Raw genomic sequence first — 26,216 nt, forward strand, 5'->3', positions numbered from 1 at the left:
ACCAGCTAACTGCTCTCTACATCACCACACTACACTACTGGCCGTAGCATTCAGACCAGCTAACTGCTCTCTACATCACCACACTACACTACTGGCCGTAGCATTCAGACCAGCAAACTGCTCTCTACATCACCACACTACACTACTGGCCGTAACATTCAGACCAGCTAACTGCTCTCTACATCGCCACACTACACTACTGGCCGTAGCATTCAGACCAGCTAACTGCTCTCTACATCACCACACTACACTACTGGCCGTAGCATTCAGACCAGCTAACTGCTCTCTACATCACCACACTACACTACTGGCCGTAGCATTCAGACCAGCAAACTGCTCTCTACATCACCACACTACACTACTGGCCGTAGCATTCAGACCAGCTAACTGCTCTCTACATCACCACACTACACTACTGGCCGTAGCATTCAGACCAGCTAACTGCTCTCTACATCACCACACTACACTACTGGCCGTAGCATTCAGACCAGCTAACTGCTCTCTACATCACCACACTACACTACTGGCCGTAGCATTCAGACCAGCTAACTGCTCTCTACATCACCACACTACACTACTGGCCGTAGCATTCAGACCAGCAAACTGCTCTCTACATCACCACACTACACTACTGGCCGTAACATTCAGACCAGCTAACTGCTCTCTACTCAGAAACAGATAATTGGTCACCAAGATTACAGACCGGACTCTCAATTGACCAGAGAGAGGGGTGCAGGGGGAGTCAACCAACCCCCCCCCCTCCCCTCACCCATACGCACCAATCACATGCAACCTGAGCAGGGTATAATGGCAGGGGGTGGTTGAGTCCCATGGGTATCGCTGACTGGAATATCCTGCATTCAAACGCTACAGTGCGGCCCAGCACCGCGCAGCGACCGGCCAGGAGGAAGTGGAGTAGAGGCAGGCATCTTCATGGCCTCCCTCTAATTCTTAATTTGCTTTCCATTAGCCATCAGGATGAAGAGCGGCTGTCAGTGAAGAGGAGGAGGAGGATAGAGATACAGAGCAGAGAGAGAGAGAGCGAGAGAGAAAGAGAGAAAGAAAAAGAAATAGAGAGAAAGAAAGAATGAATGAAAGAAAGAGAGAGAGAGGGAGAAAGACCACAGCTCACACAGACAGACAGTGCTCTGCAGAGCGGAGCTGCAGTCTCAGCCCTGTAACTCTAACCGCATTCCTTCCAGGCAGAGCGGAGCTGCACAGGGAGCGCTGACCACCAACGCCCCAGCCAGCAGCCCAGTGGCTCCATCACCCATGATGGTCTGTTCCGCCACCACTATCTCTCAACTCATCTATTATGCATGTGTTTGCATGATGGCACACACATCAGAGTCCACCACACTGACAGGACATACCATCTTTCTTTTCTCTTCACTTCCACTCCCCGGTCCGCCTGTCTTACCTCCTTCTTCTCCAGCTAAGTTAATAAGCCGTTACCTTAATCTGAACCGACCCAAACCAGCAGAATGTTTCTGGAAATGCTGGTCAGCGCGAAGGGAGAGGGCGAGGGCTGGACTCACATCGAATAACCCTGTCGGAATGTCATGAGCTGAGTATGCTTTCTACAGCTGCCCCGGTCTGGCCGGTCCGAGCAGGTTTTTTTTATACCAGGGTTAGGGGTTAGGCAATTCATATCACACTAACATCACAGAGAATAAACCAGTATGACAGGGAGAGGTTATGAACCTGCTCTTAAACCACCTCTCTCTCCAACCAGATTAGGGGAGCCTTCACTACAGACTAGTTTAGACAGCAAAACGTCACCGGCTAAAACCCTCAAAAGAACTTTGGGGAAAACTTCAGATTTGCTGATGAGTGAAAAGATAAGAACAGAGAGATTTACAGTATTTGCTTTGGACTTTGTCCATTCTTTCCACTCCATAGAAACTGTCTGGGATTGTAAAGAATGACTTATAAACCTCTGATAAATAATACAAATGAATTGCCAGTTATGCTTTTAAGGTGGAGCAGCATGGGGAGGAGAGGAAATTAAACTCTAATTCTCAACAAGTGTTTCTTAGACAGCATTGATAGCCCAGAGGAGAAATACAAACTGCTAATAATTAGCCGCAGTTGATGTAAAGAGAGTCTAATTTATTTAAACAGAGCCATGACTGCTGTCGTGAAATACGGATCAAACCATCACCACAAAATTAAATCTCTGCAGAGGGAGAACAAAGAGATCATGAATTCATATCTGGAGTAGAGGTCGACCGATTAATCGGAATGGCCGATAATTAGGGCCGATTTCAAGTTTTCATAACAATCGGTAATCGATATTTTTGGACACCGATTTGCCGAATTGTTAATTTTTTTATAAATATATTTTTTTAACACCATTATTTAACAAGGCAAGTCAGTTAAGAACACATTCTTATTTTCAATGACTGCCTAGGAACGGTGGGTTAACTGCCTTGTTCAGGGGCAGAACGACAGATTTTTACCTTGTCAGCTCGGGGTTTCGTTTTTGCAATCTTCCTGTTACTAGTCCAACGCTCTAACCACCTGCCTTACATTGCACTCCACGAGGAGCCTGCGTGGCAGGCTGACTACCTGTTACGCGAGCGCAGAGAAAAGCCAAGGTAAGTTGCTAGCTAGCATTAAACGTATCTTATAAAAAACAATCAACCTTAACATAATCACTAGTTAACTACACATGGTTGATGATATTACTAGTATATCTAGCGTGTCCTGCGTTGCATATAATCAATGTGCCTACTTCGACAAACGGTGATGATTTAACAAGCGCATTTGCGAAAAAAGCAATGTAGTTGCACCAATGTACCTAACCATAAACATCAATGCCTTTCTTTAAAATCAATACACAAGTATATATTTTTAAACCTGCATATTTAGTTAATATTGCCTGCTAACATGAATTTCTTATAATTAGGGAAATTGTGTCACTTCTATTGCGTTCCGTGCAAGCAGTCAGGGTATATGCAGCAGTTTGGTCCTCTCCTCGTCTGCCCACGTGTTCTCGCACACCCGAGAGCTTCTGGTCAGCGGGGTGGTGGCACTGGGATCCTCATCTCTCCCAAGTGGACATTCTCTCTTTCTCCCCTGACCCATCTGTCTATCGCCTCCTTTGAATTCCATGCTGTCACAGTTACCAGCCCTTTCAAGCTTAACATCCTTATCATTTATCGCCCCCCAGGTTCCCTTGGAGAGTTCATCAATGAGCTTGACGCCTTGATAAGTTCCTTTCCTGAGGATGGCTCACCTCTCACAGTTCTGGGTGACTTTAACCTCCCCACGTCTACCTTTGACTCATTCCTCTCTGCCTCCTTCTTTCCACTCCTCTCCTCTTTTGACCTCACCCTCTCACCTTCCCCCCCTACTCACAAGGCAGGCAATACGCTTGACCTCATCTTTACTAGATGCTGTTCTTCCACTAATCTCATTGCAACTCCCCTCCAAGTCTCCGACCACTACCTTGTATCCTTTTCCCTCTCGCTCTCATCCAACACTTCCCACACTGCCCCTACTCGGATGGTATCGCGCCGTCCCAACCTTCGCTCTCTCTCCCCCGCTACTCTCTCCTCTTCCATCCTATCATCTCTTCCCTCTGCTCAAACCTTCTCCAACCTATCTCCTGATTCTGCCTCCTCAACCCTCCTCTCCTCCCTTTCTGCATCCTTTAACTCTCTATGTCCCCTATCCTCCAGGCCGGCTCGGTCCTCCCCTCCTGCTCCGTGGCTCGACGACTCATTGCGAGCTCACAGAACAGGGCTCCGGGCAGCCGAGCGGAAATGGAGGAAAACTCGCCTCCCTGCGGACCTGGCATCCTTTCACTCCCTCCTCTCTACATTCTCCTCTTCTGTCTCTGCTGCTAAAGCCACTTTCTACCACTCTAAATTCCAAGCATCTGCCTCTAACCCTAGGAAGCTCTTTGCCACCTTCTCCTCCCTCCTGAATCCTCCTCCCCCTCCCCCCTCCTCCTCCCTCTCTGCGGATGACTTCGTCAACCATTTTGAAAAGAAGGTCGACGACATCCGATCCTCGTTTGCTAAGTCAAACCACACCGCTGGTTCTGCTCACACTGCCCTACCCTGTGCTTTGACCTCTTTCTCCCCTCTCTCTCCAGATGAAATCTCGCGTCTTGTGACGGCCGTCCGCCCAACAACCTGCCCGCTTGACCCTATCCCCTCCTCTCTTCTCCAGGCCATTTCCGGAGACCTTCTCCCTTACCTCACCTCGCTCATCAACTCATCCTTGACCGCTGGCTACGTCCCTTCCGCCTTCAAGAGAGCGAGAGTTGCACCCCTGCTGAAAAAACCTACACTCGATCCCTCCGATGTCAACAACTACAGACCAGTATCCCTTCTTTCTTTTCTCTCCAAAACTCTTGAACGTGCCGTCCTTGGCCAGCTCTCCTGCTATCTCTCTCAGAATGACCTTCTTGATCCAAATCAGTCAGGTTTCAAGACTAGTCATTCAACTGAGACTGCTCTTCTCTGTGTCACGGAGGCGCTCCGCACTGCTAAAGCTAACTCTCTCTCCTCTGCTCTCATCCTTCTAGACCTATCGGCTGCCTTTGATACAGTGAACCATCAGATCCTCCTCTCCACCCTCTCCGAGTTGGGCATCTCCGGCGCGGCCCACGCTTGGATTGCGTCCTACCTGACAGGTCGCTCCTACCAGGTGGCGTGGCGAGAATCTGTCTCCGCACCACGTGCTCTCACCACTGGTGTCCCCCAGGGCTCTGTTCTAGGCCCTCTCCTATTCTCGCTATACACCAAGTCACTTGGCTCTGTCATATCCTCACATGGTCTCTCCTATCATTGCTATGCAGACGACACACAATTAATCTTCTCCTTTCCCCCTTCTGATAACCAGGTGGCGAATCGCATCTCTGCATGTCTGGCAGACATATCAGTGTGGATGACGGATCACCACCTCAAGCTGAACCTCGGCAAGACGGAGCTGCTCTTCCTCCCGGGGAAGGACTGCCCGTTCCATGATCTCGCCATCACGGTTGACAACTCCATTGTGTCCTCCTCCCAGAGTGCTAAGAACCTTGGCGTGATCCTGGACAACACGCTGTCGTTCTCAACTAACATCAAGGCGGTGACCCGTTCCTGTAGGTTCATGCTCTACAACATTCGCAGAGTACGACCCTGCCTCACACAGGAAGCGGCGCAGGTCCTAATCCAGGCACTTGTCATCTCCCGTCTGGACTACTGCAACTCGCTGTTGGCTGGGCTCCCTGCCTGTGCCATTAAACCCCTACAACTCATCCAGAACGCCGCAGCCCGTCTGGTGTTCAACCTTCCCAAGTTCTCTCACGTCACCCCGCTCCTCCGCTCTCTCCACTGGCTTCCAGTTGAAGCTCGCATCCGCTACAAGACCATGGTGCTTGCCTACGGAGCTGTGAGGGGAACGGCACCTCCGTACCTTCAGGCTCTGATCAGGCCCTACACCCAAACAAGGGCACTGCGTTCATCCACCTCTGGCCTGCTCGCCTCCCTACCTCTGAGGAAGTACAGTTCCCGCTCAGCCCAGTCAAAACTGTTCGCTGCTCTTGCACCCCAATGGTGGAACAAACTCCCCCACGACGCCAGGTCAGCGGAGTCAATCACCACCTTCCGGAAACACCTGAAACACCACCTCTTTAAGGAATACCTAGGATAGGATAAAGTAATCCTTCTAACCCCCCCCCCCCCTTAAAAGAGTTAGATGCACTATTATAAAGTGGTTGTTCCACTGGATATCATAAGGTGAATGCACCAACTTGTAAGTCGCTCTGGATAAGAGCGTCTGCTAAATGACTTAAATGTAAATGTAAATGTCCACCTGGCTCATTGCGAACTGTGTGAAGTCCATTTATTCCTAACAAAGGCCGTAATTAATTTGCCAGAATTGTACATAATTATGACATAACATTGAAGGTTGTACAATGTAACAGCAATATTTAGACTTAGGGATGCCATCCGTTAGATAAAATACGTAACGGTTCCGTATTTCACTGAAAGAATAAACGTTTTGTTTTCGAAATGATAGTTTCCGGATTCGACCATTTTAATGACCAAAGGCTCGTATTTCTGTGTGTTATTATGTTATAATTAAGTCTATGATTTGATTGAGCATTCTGACTGAGCGATAGTAGGCAGCAGCAGGCTCGTAAGCATTCATTCAAACAGCACTTTCGTGCGTTTGCCAGCAGCTATTGCGCTGTTTATGACTTCAAGCCTATCAACTCCCGAGATTAGGCTGGTGTAACCGATGTGAATTGGCTAGCTAGTTAGCGGGGTGCGCGCTAATAGCGTTTCAAACGTCACTCGCTCTGAGACTTGGAGTAGTTGTTTCCCCTTGCTCTGCATGGGTAATGCTGCTTCGAGGGTGGCTGTTGTCGTTGTGTTGCTGGTTCGAGCCCAGGGAGGAGCGAGGAGAGGGACGGAAGCTATACTGTTACACTGGCAATACTAAAGTGCCTATAAGAACATCCAATAGTCAAAGGTATATGAAATACAAATCGTATAGAGAGAAATAGTCCTATAATTCCTATAATAACTACAACCTAAAACTTCTTACCTGGGAATATTGAAGTCTCATGTTAGAAGGAACCACCAGCTTTCATATGTTCTCATGTTCTGAGCAAGGAACTTAAACGTTAGCTTTTTTACATGGCACATCTTGCACTTTTACTTTCTTCTCCAACACTTTGTTTTTGCATTATTTAAACCATATGTTTCATTATTTATTTGAGGCTAAATTTATTTTATTGATGTATTATATTAAGTTAAAATGAGTGTTCATTCAGTATTGTTGTAATTGTCATTATTACAAATACATTTTAAAAAATTAAAAATTGTCCGATTAATCGGTATCGGCTTTTTTTGGTCCTCCAATAATCGGTATCGGTATCGGTGTTGAAAAATCATAATCGGTCGACCTCTAATCTGGAGTAATCTCCAAAACAATGAAGGGAACAAGTACATTTCGAAAGGGATTCGGTTGTTATCTGGCAGTTCAAATCTCTTTTTGCATAATGGAAACATTTCACAGAGAACAAAACAATCCACTAAACCTGAGTTAATAGAGAAGTTTAAACCCCAACGCTGCTCCTCAGTTAATAGAGAAGTTTAAACCCCACTAAACCTCAGTTAATAGAGAAGTTTAAACCCCACTAAACCTCAGTTAATAGAGAAGTTTAAACCCCACTAAACCTCAGTTAATAGAGACGTTTAAACCCCACTAAACCTCAGTTAATAGAGAAGTTTAAACCCCACTAAACCTCAGTTAATAGAGAAGTTTAAACCCCACTAAACCTCAGTTAATAGAGAAGTTTAAACCCCACTAAACCTCAGTTAATAGAGACGTTTAAACCCCACTAAACCTCAGTTAATAGAGAAGTTTAAACCCCACTAAACCTCAGTTAATAGAGACGTTTAAACCCCAACGCTGCTCCTCAGTTAATAGAGAAGTTTAAACCCCACTAAACCTCAGTTAATAGAGAAGTTTAAACCCCACTAAACCTCAGTTAATAGAGAAGTTTAAACCCCACTAAACCTCAGTTAATAGAGAAGTTTAAACCCCACTAAACCTCAGTTAATAGTGAAGTTTTAAACCCCAATGCTGCTCCATATTCCTCCACATGTTCGGTCGGTCTTTTCCACCCAGGGCCAACCTGTTCCACCCAGGGCCAACCTGTTTCACCCAGGGCCAACCTGTTTCACTCATGGCCAACCTGTTTCACCCAGGGCCAACCTGAGCGAGAGTGTTTCTCAGAGGACTAGCTCTAGTATTCCGACAGCAAGGCTAACGGCTGCGGTGTCACCTGGCCACACATCCTGAATATTCAGGAATTAAAATTCTGCAATGTCCCCCTCCGGTCCAAGGAAAACATTCCCCCTAGCACGCCTTCACCTCATGGATCGGAGAACAGAGCGAGGCTGTGTCACCTTATGTCTTACAACTACAACCCAAATAAAAGCCCAACATCCGTGGGGTTAAAGAATAATAACACAGTGACCGCGTACCTCCTCTCCTCTTTCAAATGTATGGGAAGCTTCATATTTGAGCAGAAAACCCCCTTCCAGGACAATGATTGAAATTTAAACAGTGGGGAAATTGACTGAAGTTTTCCAGCGATTGGACATCAAAGAAAAGAAAAGTAGCGTTGTGACTTACAGACGGCCCAGCTTGGGGGTGGACTGGAACAGCAGCTCTGGGAGAACCTGCAGCTTGTTCCGGTTCAGACGCCTGTATGGGAGGGAGGGAGGGAGGGAGGGAGGGAGGGAGGGAGGGAGGGAGGGAGGGAGGGAACGTTGAGAACATCAGTGTGGTCAAAACAACCACTGTTTGATGAGGCAGTCTATGTCAAATGAATAGAGTTTGGTCTGTGTTTGTGTGTGGTGTAATGAGAGAGACACAGAGAGACACAGAAACAGAGCAAAATCAAGCACCATTGGGAACAGAGATTGATGAGAAGGCAGGAGAAAACATAAATGACACCCAGACGCTCAAATCAATCATTCAGATTAGAACCTCTGAACTGGGGTAACCCTGGTCGCGGTACAGGAAGACATCGTCTGGGGGTCAAGAGTTCACAGTTGGGCTAAGGCTTATGGGAAAGCGGGTGATGTCCTGTGAAGATGGGCATAAGAAGTTACCAAGCTCTGAAGGTATCTGAAGTCTTTAAAGGCCATTATCACTGCGAGGAGGCTCCACAGGCTAACATGGGGGGGTTGGGAGAATAGATCTTATCATGGCACCAAAGCCTTTCTCTGAGACGGGAGGGCACAGGGGGTCACAGGGCAGAGCTGAGGTATGTGGAGAAGTGGAGGAGGACTCAGGATGTCATATAACACGCCCTCAGAGCCGGATCACACTCCCTCTGTCTCCCTCTGTTCTGTTCTCATCCATCCCGGCCTACATCACCGCATAGAGAGGGAGAGACTCGAGGCTAACCTAATACCGAGCCAGCTAGCATATCAAACTTCCACGCTGTTACGCCACAAATCACAATATCTCAAAGCTAAGGCCTCCACCTTTGATGTGACCTCAATGAGAAACACAGCATTAGAGAGCAGATCAACTGTCACCTACGTTGTCTAGCTTGGAATCTTCAATAAAACTGAAGTACCACTTAACAGTTGGGACTTATCTAATCAAAGTAAATCCGATCTGTTTTGCTACATGCTGTACTGATTCTTCAGTTGAACTCCCTCACCTCTTACTGCCAGACATTTCCCCCAGAGAGATGACATGACTGGAGACAGATGTTCTCATGGCCCTGTCTATGATCTCTGTCAGTGTGTCATCCCTGTCATGTTACACCACACTACTAACCATAAACCTGGCTGGCAAGCCTGGCATGGATGTGTTTGGTTCTCTTACCAGTTTGTGGACTCGCCAGCTACTTCCAGACCAGAAGAAACACAGTGATACAGATGAGGTAAGTAAACCAAGTGTCTAGTTTCACGTCAGTGTGTTGACATTCACAATCAGTGATGGTTCACCTTTGTCAAGGAGCAGGTGACTTTAATGTTAATGTAAACGTGATCATTCTTACATAAATAGGGCTTTTTGAGTGCTTCCAAGTGCACATATATGACTCATTTTAGGAAGCGAGGCATACGTCACACATCTCTACTTCACAGGAGAGGCATTAGAATGTATTCTTTTCTTTCTGTTTTTTCTTTCTTTTTTGGCAGAAATGCCTTCTGGAACATGTGAACTTTCATGTGCTTTAATAGCATTATTGTATTACATCCGTAAATATGAATACAATTGTTAAATTACGAGCCTAGTTGGTTTAGCCACGGAAAAAGTTAGGAACCTTCCCACTAGCTATGATTGGCTGAGAAAATGGATGGGCTGGACATGCCGGGAAATTAGTTTGCATGCTTCTGTCTATAACGTGAACTGCTCAGTATGTGTTTATTGTCCTTTCCACCACAGCGTTTTTGTTTGGCAACTTTTCTCAACAACATTGATGCCCTAAATTTAGCAGCCGCTATCGACAGATCAGTTGGAAAAAGTGATGGGCTACTTTCTGCACACGCCACGGTCACTGTGAACCGGAGTGATTTGACACAACGCTGGCCAAATAAGATGTTGCTACAAACAAAACAGAGTGAAATGCTTCCAGTCTGTCGTGAAGCGTTCATCCATTTATATGGGTAATAATCTAGCTACATTTTCAGATATTATATGTTTCAAAGTTTGCCAGAAAGTCGTTTTCATTGCAAGTTAAAGTGTACTGTTAGCTAGCTAGTGAACGTTACTGTAGCGTTCTACTTCCGGCGCCGACAGAGATGGCCGCATCGCTTCGCGTTCCTAGGAAACTATGCAGTATTTAGTTTTTTTTACGTGTTATTTATTACATTGGTAACATAGGTAATCTTAGGTTTTATTACATACAGTCGGGAGGAACTACTGGATATAAGAGCAACGTCAACTAACCATCATTACGACCAGGAATACGACTTTCCCGAAGCGGATCCTGTGTTTTGCCCACCTGTGTTTTGCCCACCACCCGGGACAATGGATCGGATCCCAGCCGGCGAACCAATACAACGACGCCGTAAAAGGGGCAGAAGAAGTGGTCTTCTGGTCAGGCTCCGGAGACGGGCACATCGCACACCGCTCCCGAGTATACTACTCGCCAATGTCCAGTCTCTTGACAACAAGGTTGATGAAATCCGAGCAAGGGTAGCATTCCAGAGAGACATCAGAGACTGTAACGTTCTTTGCTTCACGGAAACATGGCTCACTCGAGACACGCTATCGGAGTCGGTACAGCCAGCTGGTTTCTTCACGCATCGCGCCGACAGAAACAAATATCTTTCTGGTAAGAAGAGGGGCGGGGGGTATGCCTTATGATTAACGAGACGTGGTGTGATCACAACAACATACAGGAACTCAAGTCCTTCTGTTCACCTGACTTAGAATTCCTCACAATCAAATGTCGACCGCATTATCTACCAAGAGAATACTCTTCGATTATAATCACAGCCGCATATATTCCCCCCCAAGCAGACACATCGATGGCCCTGAACGAACTTTATTTGACTCTATGTAAACTGAAAACCACATATCCTGAGGCTGCATTCATTGTAGCTGGGGATTTTAACAAGGCTAATCTGAAAACAAAACTCCCTAAATTCTATCAGCATATCGATTGTGCTACCAGGGCTGGTAAAACCCTGGATCATTGTTATTCTATCTTCCGCGACGCATATAAGGCCCTCCCCCGCCCTCCTTTCGGAAAAGCTGACCACGATATTTTGTTGCTTCCAGCCTATAGACAGAAACTAAAACAGGAAGCTCCCGCTCTCAGGTCTGTTCAACGCTGGTCCGACCAATCTGATTCCACGCTTCAAGACTGCTTCGATCAAGTGGATTGGGATATGTTCCGCATTGCGTCAAACAACAACATTAAACGAATACGCTGATTCGGTGAACGAGTTCATTAGCAAGTGCATTGGCGATGTCGTACCCACAGCAACTATTAAAACATTCCCCAACCAGAAACCGTGGATTGATGGCAGCATTCGCGCGAAACTGAAAGCGCGAACCACTGCTTTTAACCAGGGCAAGGTGACTGGAAACATGACCGAATACAAACAGTGTAGCTATTCCCTCCGCAAGGCAATCAAACTAGCTAAGCGTCAGTATAGAGACAAAGTAGAGTCGCAATTCAACGGCTCAGAGACAAGAGGTATGTGGCAGGGTCTACAGTCAATCACGGATTACAAAAAGAAAACCAGCCCCGTCGCGGACCAGGATGTCTTGCTCCCAGACAGACTAAACAACTTCTTTGCTCGCTTTGAGGACAATACAGTGCCACTGACACGGCCCGCTACCAAAACCTGTGGACTCTCCTTCACTGCAGTTGACGTGAGTAAAACATTTAAACGTGTTAACTCTCGCAAGGCTGCAGGCCCAGACGGCATCCCCAGCCGCGTCCTCAGAGCATGCGCAGACCAGCTGGCTGGTGTGTTTACGGACATATTCAATCAATCCTCATCCCAGTCTGCTGTTCCCACATGCTTCAAGAGGGCCACCATTGTTCCTGTTCCCAAGAAAGCTAAGGTAACTGAGCTAAATGACTACCGCCCCGTAGCACTCACTTCCGTCATCATGAAGTGCTTTGAGAGGCTAGTCAAGGACCATATCACCTCCACCCTACCTGACACCCTAGACCCACTCCAATTTGCTTACCGCCCCAATAGGTCCACAGACGACGCAATCGCAACCACACTGCCCTAACCCATCTGGACAAGAGGAATACCTATGTGAGAATGCTGTTCATCGACTACAGCTCAGCATTTAACACCATAGTACCCTCCAAACTCGTCATCAAGCTCGAGACCCTGGGTCTCGACCCCGCCCTGTGCAACTGGGTCCTGGACTTCCTGACGGGCCGCCCCCAGGTGGTGAGGGTAGGTAACAACATCTCCACCCCACTGATCCTCAACACTGGGGCCCCACAAGGGTGCGTTCTGAGCCCTCTCCTGTACTCCCTGTTCACCCACGACTGCGTGGCCATGCACGCCTCCAACTCAATAATCAAGTTGCAGACGACACTACAGTGGTAGGCTTGATTACCAACAACGACGAGACGGCCTACAGGGAGGAGGTGAGGGCACTCGGAGTGTGGTGTCAGGAAAATAACCTCACACTCAACTTCAACAAAACAAAGGAGATGATCGTGGACTTCAGGAAACAGCAGAGGGAGCACCCCCCTATCCACATCGACGGGACAGTAGTGGAGAGGGTAGAAAGTTTTAAGTTCCTCGGCGTACACATCACGGACAAACTGAATTGGTCCACCCACACAGACGGTGTGGTGAAGAACGTGCAGCAGCGCCTCTTTAACCTCAGGAGGCTGAAGAAATTCGGCTTGTCACCAAAAGCACTCACAAACTTTTACAGATGCACAATCGAGAGCAACCTGTCGGGCTGTATCACTGCCTGGTATGGCAACTGCTCCGCCCACAACCGTAAGGCTCTCCAGAGGGTAGTGAGGTCTGCACAACGCATCACTGGGGGCAAACTACCTGCCCTCCAGGACACCTATACCACCCGATGTCACAGGAAGGCCATAAAGATCATCAAGGACAACAACCACCCGAGCCACTGCCTGTTCACCCCGCTATCATCCAGAAGGCGAGGTCAGTACAGGTGCATCAAAGCAGGGACCGAGAGACTGAAAAACAGCTTCTATCTCAAGGCCATCAGACTGTTAAACTAACATTGAGTGGCTGCTGCCATACATGTAAAAAATGTATCACTAGCCACTTTAAACAATGCCACTTAATATAATGTTTACATACCCTACATTACGCATCTCAAATGTATATACTATACTCGATACCATCTACTGCATCTTGCCTATGCCGTTCTGTACCATCACTCATTCATATATCTTTATGTACATATTCTTCATCCCTTTACACTTGTGTGTATAATGTAGCTGTTGTGAAATTGTTAGGTTAGATTACTCGTTGGTTATTACTGCATTGTCGGAACTAGAAGCACAAGCATTTCACTACACTCGCATTAACATCTGCTAACCATGGGTATGTGACAAATAACATTTGATTTGATTTGAGCTTGCTGGCTCGCTAGCTAACGTTACGTGTATGATCTGTATAGTAATATTATTTGAATCAGAAATACATTTCCATTGCTAGTTATAGCCTAATGTTAGCTGGCTAACATTGAACATAGTTGGTTAGCTCTTTAGCTACCTGCAGATTCATCAAATCAAATCAAATTTTCTTTGTCACATATACATGTTTAGCAGATGTTATTCCGGGTGTAGCGAAATGCTTGTGTTTCTAGCTCCAACAGTGCAGTAATATCTAACAATTCACAACAATACACAGAATACACACAACCTAAAAGTAAAATATATGAATATATATAAATATTAGGATGACCAATGTCGGAGAGGCATAGACTAAAATACAGTCAAATAGAATACAGTATATACATTTGAGATGAGTAAAGCAAAAATATGCAAACATTATTAAAGTGACTGGTGTTCCATTATTAAAGTGGCCAGTGATTTGAAGTCTAAGTATATGGGACAGCAGCCTCTAAGATGCTGGGTTATGTAACCGGGTGGAAGCCGTCTAGTGATACTACAGCTATGACAATGTTTGTATTGTTATTAGTATGAGTTGAGATTATGCCGGTTCATTGTTTAGCTAGCTAGCTACATGTCTAAAGAAAAGACTCCACTTCGCCAGATGATTACATGACCCATCAAGTTAGCCAGGTGTATCTGGGGGTGTTTACTGCCATCTTTTGTATTTCATGAACATGTGTACATGTCTAGACAATAGTGACCCATCCACTTATCTAGATGTGGCTGGGGGGTGGTTATAGCATTTATTTCACATGACCCATCAATTTAGACAAGTGTGTCTGGGTAAGCATCATCTAATATTTATAAAATATATTTTATCTTGGCACTTTCTGTTTTTGATATTGCTACTATGCAAGTAACCATTTCACTGTAGCGTTTACACCTTCTGTATCCTGTGCATGTGACAAATAAACATAGATTTTAATAGATATAGTGTGTATTTAACGGAGACGGTAATGTGAAGAACAACATGACCTGCACCAGAAAGTCCCAATAGGATACAGGTCAAGGACTAGATAAGGTGTATTTTAACATGGAGTTTTTCCTTATTGTAGGCTCCTGCTTTTAACACTTTTAGTCTTGCAATCTTTGGTCGTTTACTAAACTACTTACTCTGTTTAGCACATGGCCTCACATGTGAATCTTTAAACAGATGGGTGGGGCTAAAGTGAAGAGGGTGTGAACGATGCTGAATGGGTGTAGAAGAGCTCTCCTTAGGCGTTCCACAACTTTCAAGGGACATTTTCTCAAAAGTGGAGTTACAAGTGTATCAACTTTCAAAGCAGAATTACTTTCCCATTGTTTCTCAACTGCAGTGTATAATATACCATTTTGTAGCTCTGAGTCTACTTTCATCCAATGTAAAAAACACAATTTCAAATTTTGCTACATAAGACCGAATCAAGGTGGTCGGTCACATATTGTAAATATTAATGAAAACAAAAATGTTATTTTTGGTCTTCATTTGAAGTTAGGGTTAGGCATTAGAGTTAGCAGTGTGGTTAGGGTTAAGGTTTTAAAATCTGATTTTATGACTTTGTGGCTGTTCCAGCTAGTGACCATTCTGCAGAGCTGCCTCCAGAACAAAATACATGATGAAAACACACACACACACACACACACACACACACACACACACACACACACACACACACACACACACACACACACACACACTTAAGCATACAGAAACAGTGTAAATACCCAAACACAAACAGTGAGGGGTGAAAAGTGTCACGAGCGTGACAGTCTACTGCAGTGACTGCTGGGTAGGGAGGTAGGTCAGCTAGGGATACTTACAGTCTCTCCAGCTGTTTGAGGTCCTGGAACGCCCCCCTCTCAATCACGGTGATCTGGTTGTCCTCTAGGTGCCTGACAGAAAAGAGATAGACAACATAATCAATAAATACAATTACATCAGTATATAAAGGCCATGCTCTCACACAATGGGTTCAAGGCAACATGGGCTGAAGGCCATACTCTCACAACATGGGGTAAAGGCCATGCTCTCACACAATGGGTTCAAGGCAACATGGGCTGAAGGCCATACTCTCACAACATGGGGTAAAGGCCATGCTCTCACAACATGGGGTAAAGGCCATACTCTCACAACATGGGGTAAAGGCCATGCTCTCACAACATGGGGTAAAGGCCATACTCTCACAACATGGGGTAAAGGCCATGCTCTCACAACATGGGCTGAAGGCCATACTCTCACAACATGGGGTAAAGGCCATGCTCTCACAACATGGGCTGAAGGCCATACTCTCACAACATGGGGTAAAGGCCATGCTCTCACAACATGGGGTAAAGGCCATGCTCTCACAACATGGGGTAAAGGCCATACTCTCACAACATGGGCTGAAGGCCATACTCTCACAACATGGGGTAAAGGCCATACTCTCACAACATGGGGTAAAGGCCATGCTCTCACAACATGGGGTAAAGGCCATGCTCTCACAACATGGGCTGAAGGCCATACTCTCACAACATGGGGTAAAGGCCATGCTCTCACAACATGGGGTAAAGGCCATGCTCTCACAACATGGGCTGAAGGCCATGCTCTCACAACATGGGGTAAAGGCCATACTCTCACAACATGGGGTAAAGGCCATACTCTCACAACATGGGCTGAAGGCCATGCTCTCACAACATGGGCTGAAGGCCATACTCTCACAACATGGGGTAAAGGCCATGCTCTCACAACATGGGCTGAAGGCCATACTCTCACAACATGGGGTAAAGGCCATACTCTCACAACATGGGGTAAAGGCCATACTCTCACAACATGGGGTAAAGGCCATGCTCTCACAACATGGGGTAAAGGCCATGCTCTCACAACATGGGCTGAAGGCCATACTCTCACAACATGGGGTAAAGGCCATGCTCTCACAACATGGGGTAAAGGCCATGCTCTCACAACATGGGCTGAAGGCCATGCTCTCACAACATGGGGTAAAGGCCATACTCTCACAACATGGGGTAAAGGCCATACTCTCACAACATGGGCTGAAGGCCATGCTCTCACAACATGGGCTGAAGGCCATACTCTCACAACATGGGGTAAAGGCCATGCTCTCACAACATGGGCTGAAGGCCATACTCTCACAACATGGGGTAAAGGCCATACTCTCACAACATGGGGTAAAGGCCATGCTCTCACAACATGGGGTAAAGGCCATGCTCTCACAACATGGGCTGAAGGCCATACTCTCACAACATGGGGTAAAGAACATGCTCTCACAACATGGGCTGAAGGCCATACTCTCACAACATGGGGTAAAGGCGATGCTCTCCAAACATGCGGTAAAGTCAACATGGGGTAAAGGCCATGCACTCACAATATGGGGTAAAGGACATGCTCTCACAACATGGGGTAAAGGCCATGCACTCACAATATGGGGTAAAGGACATGCTCTCACAACATGGGGTAAAGGCCATGCACTCACAATATGGGGTAAAGGACATGCTCTCACAACATGGGGTAAAGGCCATGCTCTCACACAATTGGGTAAAGGACATGTTCTCACAACATGGGTAAAGGCTACATGGGGTAAAGGCAACATGGGGTAAAGGCTACATGGGGTAAAGGCAACATGGGTAAAGGCAACATGGGGTAAAGGCAACATGGGGTAAAGGCTACATGGGGTAAAGGAAACATGGGGTAAAGGCAACATGGGGTAAAGGCTACATGGGGTAAAGGCTACATGGGGTAAAGGCAACATGGGGTAAAGGCTACTTGGGGTAAAGGAAACATGGGGTAAAGGCAACATGGGGTAAAGGCAACATGGGGTAAAGGCTACATGGGGTAAAGGCTACATGGGGTAAAGGCTACATGGGGTAAAGGCAACATGGGGTAAAGGCAACATGGGGTAAAGGCTACATGGGGTAAAGGCAACATGGGGTAAAGGCAACATGGGGTAAAGGCAACATGGGTAAAGGCAACATGGGGTAAAGGCTACATGGGGTAAAGGTTACATGGGGTAAAGGTTACATGGGGTAAAGGCAACATGGGTAAAGGCAACATGGGGTAAAGGCTACATGGGGTAAAGGCTACATGGGGTAAAGGCAACATGGGGTAAAGGCAACATGGGGAAAAGACTACATGGGGTAAAGGCAACATTGGGTAAAGGCAACATGGGGTAAAGGCTACATGGGGTAAAGGCAACATGGGGTAAAGGCTACATGGGGTAAAGGTTACATGGGGTAAAGGTTACATGGGGTAAAGGTTACATGGGGTAAAGGCAACATGGGTAAAGGCAACATGGGGTAAAGGCTACATGGGGTAAAGGCTACATGGGGTAAAAGCAACATGGGGAAAAGACTACATGGGGTAAAGGCAATATTGGGTAAAGGCAACATGGGGTAAAGGTTACATGGGGTAAAGGTTACATGGGGTAAAGGCTACATGGGGTAAAGGAAACATGGGGTAAAGGCAACATGGGGTAAAGGTTACTTGGGGTAAAGGCAACATGGGGTAAAGGCAACATGGGGTAAAGGCAACATGGGGTAAAGGCAACATGGGGTAAAGGCAACATGGGGTAAAGGCAACATGGGTAAAGGCAACATGGGTAAAGGCAACATGGGGTAAAGGCTACATGGGGTAAAGGCAACATGGGGTAAAGGCTACATGGGGTAAAGGCTACATGGGGTAAAGGCAACATGGGGTAAAGGCTACATGGGGTAAAGGTTACATGGGGTAAACGCTACATGGGGTAAAGGTTACATGGGGTAAAGGTTACATGGGGTAAAGGTTACATGGGGTAAAGGCAACATGGGGTAAAGGCAACATGGGGAAAAGACTACATGGGGAAAACGCAACATTGGGGAAAGGCAACATGGGGTAAAGGTAACATGGATAAAGGCAACATGGGGTAAAGGCAACATGGGGTAAAGACAACATGGGTAAAGGCAACACGGGGTAAAGGCAACACGGGGTAAAGGCAACACGGGGTAAAGGCTACATGGGTAAAGGCTACATGGGTAAAGGCTACATGGGGTAAAGGCTACATGGGGTAAAGGTTACATGGGGTAAAGGTTACATGGGGTAAAGGCTACATGGGGTAAAGGCTACATGGGGTAAAGGCAAAATGGGGTAAAGGCTACATGGGGTAAAGGCTACATGGGTAAAGGCAACATGGGTAAAGGCTACATGGGGTAAAGGCTACATGGGGTAAAGGCTACATGGGGTAAAGGCTAACATGGGGTAAGGCAACATGGGGTAAAGGCTACATGGGGGTAAAGGCTACACCCACACCCACACACACACACTTAAGCATACAGAAACAGTGTAAATACCCAAACACAAACAGTGAGGGTTGAAAAGTGTCACGAGCGTGACAGTCTACTGCAGTGACTGCTGGGTAGGGAGGTAGGTCAGCTAGGGATACTTACAGTCTCTCCAGCTGTTTGAGGTCCTGGAACGCCCCCCTCTCATCACGGTGATCTGGTTGTCCTCTAGGTGCCTGACAGAAAAGAGATAGACAACATAATCAATAAATACAATTACATCAGTATATAAAGGCCATGCTCTCACACAATGGGTTCAAGGCAACATGGGCTGAAGGCCATACTCTCACAACATGGGGTAAAGGCCATGCTCTCACACAATGGGTTCAAGGCAACATGGGCTGAAGGCCATACTCTCACAACATGGGGTAAAGGCCATGCTCTCACAACATGGGGTAAAGGCCATACTCTCACAACATGGGGTAAAGGCCATGCTCTCACAACATGGGGTAAAGGCCATACTCTCACAACATGGGGTAAAGGCCATGCTCTCACAACATGGGCTGAAGGCCATACCTCTCACAACATGGGGTAAAGGCCATGCTCTCACAACATGGGCTGAAGGCCATACTCTCACAACATGGGGTAAAGGCCATGCTCTCACAACATGGGGTAAAGGCCATGCTCTCACAACATGGGGTAAAGGCCATACTCTCACAACATGGGCTGAAGGCCATACTCTCACAACATGGGTAAAGGCCATACTCTCACAACATGGGGTAAAGGCCATGCTCTCACAACATGGGGTAAAGGCCATGCTCTCACAACATGGGCTGAAGGCCTACTCTCACAACATGGGGTAAGGCCATGCTCTCACAACATGGGGTAAAGGCCATGCTCTCACAACATGGGCTGAAGGCCATGCTCTCACAACATGGGGTAAAGGCCATACTCTCACAACATGGGTAAAGCCCATACTCTCACAACATGGGCTGAAGGCCATGCTCTCACAACATGGGCTGAAGGCCATACTCTCACAACATGGGGTAAAGGCCATGCTCTCACAACATGGGCTGAAGGCCATACTCTCACAACATGGGGTAAAGGCCATACTCTCACAACATGGGGTAAAGGCCATACTCTCACAACATGGGGTAAAGGCCATGCACACACACACACACACACACACACACACACACACACACACACGCACACGCACACGCACACGCACACACACACACACACACACAGACAGGGTTTCTATTCAGTCTATGTAAGCAGAGGACTAAGAAGAGAAAACCAAGATATACGACCTTGGATAATATCAGAGAGGCGTCTATTTTTTAAGCTTGTTTTTCTGTTTTTTTTAGGCCCGCTGGGAGCCCCAGGGTACATCATGTTACTTATCTACAGTGTATTTGTTGTTTGAGCGTCTAGCTCATATTTTTTTCACAGAAGCGTATAAATATTTCTCAAACATACAAATACGTTTTCTCATGTATCTAAAGGAATCATTATCTGTTATGATGATGATATGTGGCATATTTCTCACCTGCATGACTCATTCTCAGTCTTCCCACCTCTCTCTCTCTCTCTCTTTCTCTGCATATCTCTCTCCATTTTTCTCTTGCTTTCTCTCCATCTCTCCCTCTCTCACTCTATCCCTCCATCTCTCTGTCCCTCCCTCCCTTCATCTCTCTCTCTCTGATCATCTCTCCTCCAGCCACCTGGCCCAGAACCCGTTTATCTGTGACTGCCATCTGAAGTGGCTGGCTGACTACTTGTTTGACAACCCCATTGAGACCAGCGGAGCCCGCTGTAGCCACCCACGTCGCCTGGCCAACAAACGCATCAGCCAGGTCAAGGGCAAGAAGTTCCGCTGCACAGGTAGACACACACACACACGATGATTACCATTCCTTGTGAGTACAGTGCATATCTATAGACTCCTTTCAATTACCAGAGCACCCAGCAACCTTTTGCTCCTCAGCACCGTGTGACAAGCACCCACTGTACTACAGAAGTAGTGTCTCTCCAGCAGTTGTGCCGTGTCCGTCTGTGTCTCCCCCTCCTGCTTTACTCTCCTGAGGCATCTGATCTAATGCATAGTGACATGTTGATGGCTCCAAGTCTCCATAGCCCCTCCGCACACAATTCCTCCATAATCATGTGGCACTTGATTACGTGGCGAGGGCTGTGCATCTGAGGCAGAGTCACAGTCAGACACGGAGCACAGACCAGAGACACATTCCTGCACTGCCCTCCCTCTCTCTTTTTCTCTTTCTACATCTATTTCTCTCTGTTTCTCCTCACCCCTACCACTCTTTCTCTCTGTTTCTCCTCCCCCCTCATCTGCCTCTTTCTCTCTGTTTCTCCTCCCCCTCATCTGCCTCTTTCTCTCTGTTTCTCCTCCCCCTCATCTGCCTCTTTCTCTCTGTTTCTCCTCCCCCTCATCTGCCTCTTTCTCTCTGTTTCTCCTCCCCCTCATCTGCCTCTTTCTCTCTGTTTCTCCTCCCCCCTACCACTCTTTCTCTCTGTTTCTCCTCCCCCTCTTCTGCCTCTTTCTCTCTGTTTCTCCTCCCCCCTACCACTCTTTCTCTCTGTTTCTCCTCCCCCCTCCTCTGCCTATCTTTTTCTTACTCGCTGCTTCTTTGGGTTTCCCATTTGTCTGGTTTGTAGCAGAAGAGAGGAAGGCTTGAGGCCAGGGTGTCTGTCTATATTGGTGTGTGGGGCGAGCTCACAAATCACACCCGTCACTGCCTCTCAGGTGGAGAGTCGAGACAGGAGGGGGACCCCACATATAAGGCCCCCCGCGGGGAGAAGAGGAGAGGACAACGGTGTTAAGGCAGCTCCTCTCAACTGGTGCTTTGATAATAACCCTGGGTTCTCCTAATTACAGGCTGGGTAAATTCAATACAGAAACACAACACCCCGATAAACTGTGTGTGTGTGTGTGTGTGTGTGTGTGTGTGTGTGTGTGTGTGTGTGTGTGTGTGTGTGTGTGTGTGTGTGTGTGTGTGTGTGTGTGTGTGTGTGTGTGTGTGTGTGCGTATGCATGCGCGTGCTTGCATAAAAAGCTCCAGAGAGCTTGCATTGTTTTCTCTCACCCCTCTCTCCCCCCCTCCCTCTCTCCCTGTCTTTCCCTCTATCCCATCTAATTGATAATCACACAGGGCTGTCTATATGTGTCCCTGTGTTTGTGGCTTTCCCTATGCTGGGGGGTTACAGACAGTGCAGTACGGTGTGGCCTCTGGGGGCCCTGCCCATTGAGCATGGTTGAGGGGAGGGACAGTGTTGGTGTTGGGAGGAAAAGGAGGTCCTGTCTGGGGGGAGTCCAGGCGGTCACCACAATCAGCTACCTGTCCTGGCTCCTCCTGTCTGTTCCTGTCTGTTCATGTTCCTGTGGCCCTCAGCTCACCCTCACTCTGCCTCACTACTTACCTGCCTACCTACCTGTTCTTCTCTCTACCTGGTGCAGCTGTCTCTTGTGCTTGATCTAACCATGTGCCGCCGCCTACACTCGCCTCACATGGTTCCGTCAAGCACCAGGGACCGCTGGACACACCCGCCCGGCCCACCCACACCATATGCCTGCAGCACGGCATTCTGGGACAGATCCACGGCCCCTTCTTTACGGTGATGGTGAGAGGAGGAAAAGAGAAAAGATGAGGCTTCCCTCCTTCACAGACGGAGACTACAAAGTGGTACACTACAATCCTCGCTTCTTCCTCCGTGTTGTTGAAGAGTCCTCTTCCTCCCCCTCCTCTTCCTCCTCCTCATCCTCCGCCTCCTTCTTCTGCTTTCTGTCACCCTGCTGTCCTGCTCCTGCATGGCACTTGTCTGCATCCAAAATGGCACCCTAGTCCATATGTAGTGCACTACTTTTGACCAGGGTATAGGGAATAGGGTGCCCTTTGGAAGGCAGCCAGTGTGAGCCAGTGTTTGAGCCAGGCCCAGTGGTTTCCCCAGCAGAGAGAGAGGAAAGAGACCCCAGCCGAGCCTCTCATCCGGCGGGCCCTGTCTGGGTCTGGGCTGTGGTTCTTGGAGCTTGCGTTGTCAGAGGCTCTCTTGGATCACTGTTGGAGATAGAGATGGAATGACTAACATATACAGCGGTGCCAAGGAAAGGCTTGTGTGATGGAAACCAAACTTACAACCATCCAACACCCGGCGTTACACCCGGCGGTACAGAAAAACACCCTGTATTATTCTGTCAAAACATCTCCAAGCAACTAACCTCCTGGAATTGACCTTTCTGTCAACTGTTCTCTTCCAAATGATGGTGTAGGTGTGTGTGTGGTATTTTTAAAATGTTTAATAGCTGTGTGTGGGGGTGTTCCTTTGCTCATGTGTGTGTGTTCTGTATAGTGTATGTTTGAAAGGCATTGTGTTCCAGTAAAGGCATATGCATAATTCAATGCCTACAGTAAGCAAGCTTGGTCCCAGATCCCTGGGACAATGAAAGACTCTCCTGTCCACTCTTCTGTCCACTCTCCTGTCCCTCTCCTGTCTCTCTCCTGTCTATCTCCTGTCGCTCTCCTGTCTCCCCTCCTGTCCACTCTCCTGTCTCTCTCCTGTCCCTCTCCTGTCTCCCCTCCTGTCCCTCTCCTGTCTCCCCTCCTGTCTCTCTCCTGTCCCTCTCCTGTCCCTCTCCTGTCTCCCCTCCTGTCCCTCTCCTGTCTCTCTCCTGTCTCCCCTCCTGTCCACTCTCCTGTCCCTCTCCTGTCCACCCTCCTGTCCCTCTCCTGTCTCCCCTCCTGTCCACTCTCCTGTCCACTCTCCTGTCCACTCTCCTGTCCACTCTCCTGTCTACTCTCCTCTCCACTCTCCTGTCGACTCTCCTGTCCACTCTCCTGTCGACTCTCCTGTCCACTCTCCTGTCCACTCTCCTGTCCCTCTCCTGTCTCCCCTCCTGTCCACTCTCCTGTCTACTCTCCTGTCCACTCTCCTGTCCACTCTCCTGTCCCTCTCCTGTCCACTCTCCTGTCCCTCTCCTGTCTACTCTCCTCTCCACTCTCCTGTCGACTCTCCTGTCCACTCTCCTGTCGACTGTCCTGTCCACTCTCCTGTCCACTCTTCTGTCCCTCTCCTGTCCCTCCTCCTGTCCACTGTCCTGTCCACTCTCCTGTCCCTCTCCTTTCCCTCTCTTGTCCACTCTCCTGTTCCTCTCCTATCCCCCCTCCTGCCCACTCTCCTGTCCACTCCACCTGTCTCTCTCCTGTCCCCACTCCTGTCCACTCTCCTGTCCACTCTCTTGTCCACTCTTCTGTCCACCCTCCTGTCCCTCTCCTGTCCACTCTCCTGTCCCTCTCCTGTCCACTCTCTTGTCTCTCTCCTGTCCCCACTCCTGTCCCTCTCCTGTCTCTCTCCTGTCCCCACTCCTGTCCACTCTCCTGTCCCTCTCCTGTCTCTCTCCTATCCCCACTCCTATCAACTTTCCTGTCCCTCTCCTGTCCCTCTCCTGTCTCTCTCCTGTCCCTCTCCTGTCTCTATCCTGTCCCTCTCCTGTCTCTCTCCTGTCCCCACTCCTGTCCCTCTCCTGTCTCTCTCCTGTCCCCACTCCTGTCCACTCTCCTGTCCCTCTTCTGTCCACTCTCCTGTCCACTCTCCTGTCCCCTCTCCTGTCCCCACTCCTGTCCCTCTCCTGTCCCTCTCCTGTCTCTCTCCTGTCCCCACTCCTGTCCCTCTCCTGTCCCTCTCTTGTCCACTCTCCTGTCCATCCCCTGTCCACTCTCCTGTCCACCCTCTTGTCCCTCTCCTGTCCACCCTCTTGTCCCTCTCCTGTCCCCACTCCTGTCCCTCTCCTGTCCCTCTCCTGTCCCCACTCCTGTCCACTCTCCTGTCCCTCTCCTGTCTCTCTCCTGTCCCTCTCCTGTCCCCACTCCTGTCCCTCTCCTGTCCCTCTCCTGTCCCCACTCCTGTCCACTCTCCTGTCCCTCTCCTGTCCCTCTCTTGTCCACTCTCCTGTCCACTCTCCTGTCCACCCTCTTGTCCCTCTCCTGTCCACCCTCTTGTCCCTCTACTGTCCCCACTCCTGTCCCTCTCCTGTCCACTCTCCTGTCTCGCTCCTGTCCCCACTCCTGTCCCTCTCCTGTCCCCACTCCTGTCCCTCTCCTGTCCCCACTCCTGTCCCTCTCCTGTCCCTCTCCTGTCCACTCTCCTGTCTCTCTCCTGTCCCCACTCCTGTCCACTCTCCTGTCCCTCTGCTGTCTCTCTCCTGTCCCCACTCCTATCAACTCTCCTGTCCCTCTCCTGTCTCTCTCCTGTCCCTTTCCTGTCTCTCTCCTGTCCCTCTCCTGTCTCTCCTGTCCCTCTCCTGTCTCTCTCCTGTCCCTCTCCTGTCCACTCTCCTGTCCACTCTCCTGTCCACTCTCCTGTCCCTCTCCTGTCTCTCTCCTGTCCCCACTCCTGTCCACTCTCCTGTCCCTCTTCTGTCTACTCTCCTGTCCCTCTCCTGTCCACTCTCCTGTCCACTCTCCTGTCCACTCTCCTGTCTCTCTCCTGTCTCTCTCCTGTCCCTCTCCTGTCTCTCTCCTGTCCCTCTCCTGTCCCTCTCCTGTCTCTCTCCTGTCCCCACTCCTGTCCCACTCCTGTCCCTCTCCTGTCTCTCTCCTGTCCCCACTCCTGTCCCACTCCTGTCCCTCTCCTGTCTCTCTCCTGTCCCTCTCCTGTCTCTCTCTTGTCCCTCTCCTGTCCCTCTCCTGTCTCTCTCCTGTCCCCACTCCTGTCCCCACTCCTGTCCCTCTCCTGTCCCTTTCCTGTCCCTCTCCTGTCTCTCTCCTGTCCCTCTCCTGTTCACCCTCCTGTCCCTCTCCTGTCCACTCTCCTGTCCACTCTCCTGTCTCTCTCCTGTCCCCACTCCTGTCCCTCTCCTGTCCCCACTCCTGTCCACTCTCCTGTCCCTCTCCTGTCTCTCTCCTGTCCCCACTCCTATCAACTCTCCTGTCCCTCTCCTGTCTCTCTCCTGTCCCTCTCCTGTCTCTCTCCTGTCCCTCTCCTTTCCACTCACCTGTCTCTCTCCTGTCCACTCTCCTGTCCACTCTCCTGTCCCTCTTCTGTCCACTCTCCTGTCCCTCTCCTGTCCCTCTCCTGTCCACTCTCCTGTCCACTCTCCTGTCTCTCCTGTCCCCACTCCTGTACCCTCTCCTGTCTCTCTCCTGTCCCCACTCCTGTCAACTCTCCTGTCCCTCTCCTGTCTCTCTCCTGTCCCCACTCCTGTCCCTCTCCTGTCCACTCTCCTGTCCACTCTCCTGTCCACTCTCCTGTCCACCTTCTTGTCCCTCTCCTGTCCCCACTCCTGTCCCTCTCCTGTCCACTCTCCTGTCCCTCTCCTGTCCACTCTCCTGTCCCTCTCCTGTCCACT

At 48.7% G+C, this 26,216-nt stretch overlaps 1 protein-coding gene across 1 annotated transcript in view; it reads right to left on the reverse strand.

Annotated features, from left to right (window-relative positions):
* LOC120062199 (slit homolog 3 protein-like) overlaps positions 1-15,602 on the reverse strand; it is a 221,616-nt gene extending 206,014 nt beyond the window's left edge. The window contains exons 1-3 of the mRNA XM_039012001.1: positions 15,568-15,602; positions 15,425-15,496; positions 8,152-8,223 (exon numbers count right to left, since the gene is read on the reverse strand). Of these exons, the coding sequence (XP_038867929.1) occupies positions 8,152-8,223; positions 15,425-15,496; positions 15,568-15,602 (179 nt within the window). The remainder of the gene's footprint in view (positions 1-8,151; positions 8,224-15,424; positions 15,497-15,567) is intronic.
* Between the last annotated feature and the right edge of the window lie 10,614 nt (positions 15,603-26,216).

The sequence above is a fragment of the Salvelinus namaycush genome, chromosome 17 (assembly GCF_016432855.1).
Source record: "Salvelinus namaycush isolate Seneca chromosome 17, SaNama_1.0, whole genome shotgun sequence".
Classification (NCBI taxonomy): domain Eukaryota; kingdom Metazoa; phylum Chordata; class Actinopteri; order Salmoniformes; family Salmonidae; genus Salvelinus; species Salvelinus namaycush.